General features: G+C 53.3%; 1 protein-coding gene across 1 annotated transcript in view; it reads left to right on the top strand.

Annotated features, from left to right (window-relative positions):
• LAMC3 (laminin subunit gamma 3) overlaps window positions 1-8,829 on the top strand; it is a gene marked incomplete at its 5' end in the record, with an annotated part of 87,173 nt that overhangs the window by 55,204 nt on the left and 23,140 nt on the right. The window contains 4 exon segments of the mRNA XM_017849893.1: window positions 5,128-5,373; window positions 6,246-6,399; window positions 7,078-7,220; window positions 7,782-7,960. Coding sequence (XP_017705382.1) covers window positions 5,128-5,373; window positions 6,246-6,399; window positions 7,078-7,220; window positions 7,782-7,960 — 722 coding nt within the window.

Here is an 8,829-nt window from a genome sequence, read left to right as displayed (position 1 = left end):
CTCCAGCCTGGGCGACAGAGCGAGACTCCGTCTCAACAAAAAAAAAAAAAAGAAAGAAAAAGCAGCTTTATTGAGATACTATTCATACACCTGACAGTTCACCCATTTAAAGCGTACAATTCGGCTGGGTGTGGTGGCTTATGCCTGTAATCTCAGCACTTTGGGAAGCCAAGGTGGGCAGATCGCTTTAGTCTAGAGTTCAAGACCAGCCTGGGCAACATACCAAGACTCGCATATCTAAAAAAAAAATACAAAAATTAGCTGGGTGTGGTGGTATGCACCTGTAGTCCCAGATACTCTGGAGGCAGAGGTGGGAGGATGGTTTGAGCGTGGGAGGTGGAGGCTTCAGTGTGCCCAGATTTCACCACTGTACTCCAGCCTGGGTGACAGAGCCAGACTTTGTATCCAAAAAAAAAATTTAAATAAAGTATAGGCCTGGTGCGGTGGCTCATGCCTGTAATCCCAGCACTTTGGGAGGCTGATGCAGGCGGATCATGAGGTCAGGAATTTGAGACCATCCTGGCTAACACGGTGAAACCCTGTTACAAAAAATTAGCCAGGCGTGGTGGCGCGCACTTGTAGTCTCAGCTACTTGGGAGGCTGAGGCAGGAGAATCACTTGAATCCAGGAGGTGGAGGTTGCAGTGAGCCGAGATTGCGCCATTGCACTCCAGCCTGGACAACAAGAGCGAAATTCCATCTCAAAAAATAAAGTAAATTCGATGACTTTTGGCATATTACAATATTAATTTTTATTATGATAAAATATATATAACATGAAATTTGCCATTTTAACCATTTCTAAGTGTGTAACTCAGCATCAGGAAGTACATTTGCAATGCTGTGCAGCTGTCACTCATCCATCTCTAGAACTTTTTCGTCATCCCAGACAGAAACCGCACCAATCAAATGTATTGTTGAGGCCGGGCGCCATGGCTCACGCCTGTAATCCCAGCACTTTGGGAGGCCAAGGCAGGTAGATCACCTGAGGTTGGGAGTTCAAGACTAACCTGGCCAACATGACAAAACACCATGTCTACTAAAAATACAAAAATTGGCTGGGAGTGGTGGCAGACACCTGTAATCTCAGCTACTTAGGAGGCTGAGACAGGAGAATCGCTTGAAACCAGGAGGTGGAGTTTGCATGAGCCAAGAGTGTGCCACTGCATTCCAGCCTGGGCAACACAGCAAGACTCCATCTCAAAAAAATTTTTTAAAAAAAAGTATTGTCGAATAGATAACAGCTGTTCTCCTCTCTGTCTCTATGAATTTGACTGCTCCCAGTATTCCATTTAAATGGAACCATACAGTATTTGTTCTTTTCGGTCTGGCTTGTTTCACGTAGTGTAATTTTTTAAGATTCCTAGACATCTGATTTTGCTTTTGGTACTTGTGGCTGCATTAAATTGATTTGTCAAATGCCATGTGCTTTCACTGGGACCATTCTGAAAGCAGTTCTCTGGCAGCCAACAGCCAACAGGGCAGGGCGGATGGCCACAGAGCCAGGAGCTCAAGAACCGAGGGATGGAGATTGCACCGCAGAACCCTGCACCTCACTGGCCACCATGCTGTCCCTCCATTCTCATTATCTTCCTTACATTTTCTAGCTCCCGACTGTGGCTCCCCTGGCTTGCAGATATGCGTGAGGCCAGTGAGAATGGACAGTTAGAAAAGCTCAGGCGGACCCAGGCTGAGACATACTTGAGGGAGGATTTCAGGGGAGCAGGCAGTGCTGTGTGCAGAGGGGACCACCCTTGAGAGGGAGGGTCACCTGGAGTGGACTTCAGACCTGGGACCTTCTGCCACTACCCTTCTTACCTACACCAGTGTCCTCTGGGTCCTGGGAGGGCCTCACACACCAAGAGCTCACCTGGGGACGTCTGAGTCAGGATTGACCGAGGTCAGGTCCTGATTCTCACTTGTCCCGGGACGACTCCTGCCTGCCATCCTGGCCCCTTGCAGCCCTTCCCAGGACCTCCAGAGCTGCCTCCTGCCCTGTGAGCTGTCCCCACCTGGTTCCAGGTGAATGGCCACTTAACCATGGGGCTCATTCTTCATCATCAGTTTCAATCTCCCCCTTTCCTGTCTTATTTTATTTCTATTTTAGAATCTACAAGGCGGGTGCTAGCCTCGACCTTGAACTCTGTTCCAGTTTGTCTTTTCCTTTCCTTTCCGTTCCATTCCATTCCATTCCCCCCTTCCCTTTTCAGGGTTGACCTTAGCACTATTAACTTTTTTTTCCTTGGAAACAGAGTCTGGCTCTGTCCCCCAGGCTGGAGTGCAGCGGCGCGATCTCAGCTCACTGCAACCTCCGCCTCCGAAGTTCAAGCGATTCTCCTGCCTCAGCTGCCTGTAGCTGAGATTCTCCTGCCTGTAGCTGGGATTACAGGCACCTGCCACCACGCCTGGCTAATGTTTGTATTTTTAGTAGAGATGGGATTTTGCCATGTCGACCACACTGATTTCGAACTCCTGGCCTCAGGTAATCCACTCACCTCAGCCTCCCAAAGTGCTGTGATTATAGGTGTGAACCACCATGCCCGGCCAGTACCATTAACTTCATTTCAACTGACCAATGACTTTTGAGGACACAAGGGGCTCACAACTATTCTTCACAGTGGCAGCAGCTATTTTTTAATTATAAAATTATTACATACTCTTGACTGACTTAGTAACTTCAGAAAAAATAAATGAAAAAATAGAAATAAATGTACATACTCGTTGTAATGTTGGAGCAGTGTAAAAATATTAAGAGGAACATGAAAAAAACATGTAAGCGGCCAGGCACGGTGGCTCACACCAGTAATCCCAGCACTTTGGGAGGCCAAGGCAGGCGAATCACCTGATGTCAGGAGTTCAAGACCAGCCTGGCCAACATGGCAAAACCCCGTCTCTACTAAAAATACAAAAATGAGCTGGGTGTGGTGGTGCGTGCCTGTAATCCCAGCTAGTTGGGAGGCTGAGACAAAAGAATCACTTGAACCCAGGAGATGGAGGTTGCAGTGAGCCGAGATCATGCCATTGCACTCCAGCCTGAGCGACAGAGCAAGATTCCATCTCAAAAAAAAAAAATAATAATATGAGCAAAGCAGCATTCCTGTCACGTCCAGGGGACCGTGGCTATTACTTGGGCCTGACATTGGTTTCATGTAGAGATAGGCAAAGAGATGGACATGTTTATAAAGAGTGGCTGATACCACATGAAGCACTTGGAACAAGTATGTTCTTTTATGCTCCATCTATGTCCAGAGTGGATCCCTAGAAACACCTTCCAAAAGCCCCCTCACACAGCATCTCTTCTGTGGCTCACAGTGACCTGGGGGCTGGAAGATGAGCCAGAAAGTCCGGGTCAAACCCAGAAAGCAGGGCAGGAGTCTGCAATGCAGAGTCTAGAGGAAGTTCAGGAAACATGAGAAACAGAAAAGGTAAAGGGGCCAGGGACTGCACAGGAAAATCCACCCAGCTAAGAGGGAGATGAGGAAGAGGACCAGGAGAAGCAGGTGACTGACGTTGGATGGTGACAATGAAGAAGGTGAGGAAGAGGGTGATCAAGACAATGGTAATGAAGAAAATGAGGATAATGATCAAGATAAGGTGACATGACAGCCCCTCCTGTGCGGCCGTGCAGTGGGAATGGTGACCTCAATTCTGTGGGACCTGTGACCTCTGGCCACCCGGCTGCGCCCCTGCGCTGGCTCACGAACACACGGCGACCCACCGGGTGATGATGAGGATAATACGTCCAAGAAGGTGATGATGATGCAAAAAAAAGCCATTAATGGTCAAGATGACAATCGGTGATGAAGGTGATCCATGAGGAAGGATAATGGTCAAGATCATCGAAGATCGATAGGTGATGGCAAACATGAGGATGAAGTAGGTGATGAGGATGAGGATAATGGTCAAGATGATGAGGAAGATAACGGTCAAGATGATGAGGAAGGCCAGGTGTGGTGGCTCACACCTGTAATCCCAGCACTTTGGGAGGCTGAGGTGGACACATCACCTGAGGTCAGGAGTTTGAGACCTGGCCAACATGGCAAAACCCCATCTCTACTAATAATACAAAAAAATTAGCCAGGCGTAGTGGCACATGCCTGTAGTCTCAGCTACTTGGGAGGCTGAGGCAAGAGAATCACTTGAATCCCAGAGGTGGAGGTTGCAGTGAGCCAAGATTGCGCTTCCAGCCTGGGTGACAGAATGAGAATCCATCTCAAAAAATCATAAAAATAGCCAGGCATGGTGGCTCACGCCTGTAATCCCAGCCCTTTGGGAGGCCGAGGCAGGCGGATCACGAGGTCAGGAGCTCGAGACCATCCTGTCTAACACGGTGAAACCCCGTCTCTACTAAAAATACAAAAAATTAGCCAGGCATGGTGGCAGGCACCTGTAGTCCCAGCTACTAGGGAGGCTGAGGCAGGAGAAAGGTGAACCCGGGAGGCGGAGCTTGCAGTGAGCCGAGATCGTGCCACTGCACTCCAGCCTGGGAAACAGAGCAAGACTCCATCTCAAAAAAAAAAAAAAAAAAAATACAAAAATTAGCCAGGCATAGTGTTGTGCATCTGTAATCCCAGCTACTAGGGAGGCTGAGGCAGGAGAATCGCTTGAACCCGGGAGGCAGAGGTTGCAGTGGGCTGAGGTCGCACCACTGCACTCCAGCCTGGTGACAGAGCGAGACTCCATCTTGATGATAATAATAAAAGATGATGATGAAGAAGGTCATGATGGTTGAGGTGCTGATGGGGATAGTGGTGATGGTGAAGATGATGGTGACGATGATGATGAGGGTGTGAGGACAGATATGTGATGATAGCCACTGCTGCTGAGTGCTTACTACATGTCAGGCCGGATGTTAAGCGCTTTTCACAAATTATGTCACAGTCCTGTGGGGAGCCGCCGTTGTTGTCCCCACTTTAGAGAAGAGGAACCTGAGTTCCTAGAGGTGCAGTGGCTTGCCCGGGACCACATAGCTGTGGGCAGCCACTGGGAGCTGGTCCCAGATCCTCCTGCCCAAGCCTGTGCTTTGCCCCGGGGAGGCTGGAGGGACGCTTGCTCTGCTTCACACCCATCCTCATCCCTGGTGGGCCCAGCTGACTGCGTTCCTCACACGTGCTCCCTCTACACACAGGGCGGCGCTGTGAGGTCTGTGATGATGGCTTTTTTGGGGACCCGCTGGGGCTCTCGGGGCTCCCCCAGCCCTGCCACCAGTGCCAGTGCAGCGGGAATGTGGACCCCAATGCCGTGGGCAACTGTGACCCCCTGTCTGGCCACTGCCTGCGCTGCCTGCACAACACCGCGGGTGACCACTGTGAGCGCTGTCGTGAAGGTTTCTATGGGAGCGCCCTGGCCCCTCGGCCCGCAGACAAATGCAAGCGTGAGTACCCACCTCCAGACCCCGGGGTGGCGCACAGTGGGCCCCTTCTCCTCTGCCCTGGCTCAGGACCCAGAAGGGGTGACTAAGGAACCCACTGGAACCAGCTGGCCCCTCTGCAAGACCATCCAGCCTCAGGCAGGTCACTCCCCTTCCCTGTCTCCGTGTCCAGAAAGCACAGGGGTTTGCCCCTCTCCAGGGTCTCTTTCAGCCAGGAGATCTCATAAACTCTGATCCCAAAGCCTGGATAGTCTACCGCTTACCTCCCGCTCTGCAGTTAGCACGTATGGCTGACCCGGTGATCGCCCTGCGCCGGGTCTCCACGGCCATGCTTACTCGCATCGCCTCAGTCAACATTCAGCCCCTGGGAGGCTCCCAGAGCCCTGCAGGACTGAAGCTCAGTCTTCGCCCCACACTGATGTGCTTGGAGCCCTTTCCTACACCGCAGCTGCCGGCTCCTGCTCACTTTTTTTGTGGAACCCCGGCAGGAAACACAGCTCTGGCCCAGAATGAGATGCTCCCCTGGTGGTGGCCAGGAGAGCAGGGTCACGGGACCCAGAGCAGTGGGTGCAGGGCTTTGCCTATGACCCTCGCCCAAGTCTCTGGCCCTCTGCAGCCTGCCAGGGCTCAGGGCAGGCTCAGAAGGACTGTCTGCCGCCATGACCGTCCTGGGCTGTCCCTCTAAGGATATAGTCAATGGGCTGAGGCTTGAGCTCGGTCCTGGAGCCTTTTTCCAGCAGGGGCTTTGGAATCTGGGCTGAATGTGCAGTATCATCTCTGGAGGCTCCCCCATCTCCTCTGCCTCTGTTGGACCTCCAAAGGTGGAACAGACCATCTGCATTGTTGCCAACACCCCTTCCTGCTCCTGCCCCCAGCCTGCAGCTGCCACCCACAGGGCTCGGTCAGTGAGCAGATGCCCTGCGACCCAGTGACAGGCCAGTGCTCCTGCCTGCCTCACGTGACTGGACGGGACTGTAGCCGCTGCTACCCTGGCTTCTTCGACCTCCAGCCTGGGAGGGGCTGCCGGAGGTAAGTAGGGTGAGACTGCTGGCGCCCTGGGGACCTCACCAGGATGGAAGAAGGCACCAGGCAGCCCCCAGGGAGGGGCCTGGTTCAGAAGGTGTTGTCCTAGGCCCACTGCCAGGCGCGTTGTGCCCTTTGCCAAAGGGGGGCAAAGGGATGGACTCTTGGCATCGGACTCATGGTCCTGCCAGCCTAGAATGCAGGCCAAGAGCAGCCCTAAGGGATGTCCAGGTGGGCAGGTGGCCGGTTTGGTCTCTGATTCCCTTCTCAGTGACACCGTCACTGTGTGGCCTTTTGGCCACAGTAGCATCTTAGACAAGCGTCCTTAGGGAACAGTGGAGGACTCCAGGGAAACACCAAGTGGAACAAACAGGTTTCTTCCTTGCAGGACTTCTCAGAGCCCTTGCTATGCTGATTGCATCGCGACTTTCCAACAGAGGGGTATAGTCTGCCCGAGACATGTTTGTCCCCATAGCCTTATTTTATCTTCTTTTCTCCCCGAACATCCAGGGAGACTTGTGCTTTCCAGAGCACAGCTGGGGAAGCTGTGCCATGCACCAAGAGGAGATGGGGTCTTGTCAGCAGAGGGCTGTGATCTGAGGCCCCAGCCAGCTGCAGCTGGCAGAGGCTGGGCCAGAAGTGGCCCTGAGCTTGCCTCAAACCCAGTTCCTTCCCTTATCACAGCTGCAAGTGTCACCCACTGGGCTCCCAGGAGGACCAGTGCCATCCCAAGACTGGACAGTGCACCTGCCGCCCAGGTGTCACAGGCCAGGCCTGTGACAGATGCCAGCTGGGTTTCTTCGGCTTCTCCATCAAGGGCTGCCGGGGTAAGGAGGCTGGGTCCTTCCCAGACTGCCTGGAGGGTTGGGCCTGAGGTCTCTGGGCAGAGATGACAGATGGGGGAAATGGGTGCAGCAGAAAAGGATGGTCAGATACAGGACAGGGTCCTGAGAGCAGCCGGAAGCGTGGAGGGAGTTGCTCCTGTGGCAGTGACCAGGAGAGCAGCATCGCATGAACCCAGAGCAGTGGGTGCAGGGCTGTGCTTGTGACTCTCGCCCAAGTGTCTGGCTCTCTGCAGCCTGCCAGCATCCTCATGCCAGCCAGAAATGTAGTCCCAGATGCCGCTATTAAGTGCCTGTGTGCCTGGGGCCATCATGTCACTCTCTGGGCCTCAGTTTCCTCACCTGTAGAGCTGGGCTGCATTGGCAGTTGCTAAACCTGGCTGATCCTCAGATCCCCAGGGAACATTGGAATAAGCCAGACTCTGTGCCACCTTCAATCTTCTGAATCAGAATCTCCAGGGAAGGGCCCAGGAATCTGTTTTTGATGCTGCCCAGGGTGTTCTGGGAACACCCAGAACCCAGCACCCACTGCCCCGGCCCCTCTAGCCTGCAGGTGCTCCCCACTGGGCGCTGCCTCAGCCCAGTGCCACGAGAACGGTACATGCGTATGCAGGCCTGGCTTTGAGGGCTACAAATGTGACCGCTGCCACGACAACTTCTTCCTCACGGCAGATGGCACACACTGCCGGGAATGCCCGTCCTGCTATGCCCTGGTGAAGGAGGAGGTGAGTCTGCCCAGACCCACTCAACTTTCCATTCATTCTGTATCCCTAGCAAGTGCCAGCTCTATGCCAGGCACCAGGAACTGCCTGCTTACCCCCAGAGCTCAAGCCTTGCAAGCCCACCACCCACCTTCTCCCTATGCCCACCCAACCCAGCTTCGGGCCTGTTCCAGCCTGGCTCAACCCTCACCTAGGCCCTTCCCCTGCTCTGGGTGGATGGGGGAAAGGTGACTCTTGTCACCTGCCTTTCCCGAACATGCCGGGCTGGGGTCTCACTTTCTCAGGTTCAGTGAGGATGAGACCACAGATGACCCCTTGGTAAACAGGGTTAACAGGAGGCGATTCTGAGTGGGGAGGTGGGTGGTGCTGGAGTCAGGAGTTCAAGCTCTAGGGTTAACCCATTGGGGTTCCCCTCCCCCAACTCCGTTCATTGTCATGTGTCTGGGCAGGCAACAGCCTTGGTAAGCCTCAGTCTCTCTCCTACTCCAGACTGGAGATAGTTAGGCCTGCAATCCTTTTCTAGAAACCAGTGGGGCCAGCTTTCAGAATGTGTGGCATTGTAGAAAGATAAGATGGCATGCACTGAAGGCCAGGCGCTGTGACTCACTCCTGTAATCCCAGCACTTTAGGAGGCTGAGGCGGGCGGATCATGAGGTCAGGAGTTTTAGACCAGCCTGGACAACATGGTAAAACCCCATCTCTACTAAAATACAAAATTCGCCAGGTGGGGTGGCGTGCACCTGTAATCCCAGCTACTCAGGAGGCTGAGGCAGGAGAATTGCTTGAACCTGGGAGGTGGAGGTTGCAGTGAGCCAAGATCACGACTGCACTCCAGCCTGGGTGACAGAGCTAGACTCTGTCTCAAACAAACA

This window comes from Rhinopithecus bieti, unplaced genomic scaffold, assembly GCF_001698545.2.
Source record: "Rhinopithecus bieti isolate Rb0 unplaced genomic scaffold, ASM169854v2 scaffold_31823, whole genome shotgun sequence".
NCBI classification, from domain to species: domain Eukaryota; kingdom Metazoa; phylum Chordata; class Mammalia; order Primates; family Cercopithecidae; genus Rhinopithecus; species Rhinopithecus bieti.
This window is presented reverse-complemented; position numbering and strand designations above follow the sequence as displayed.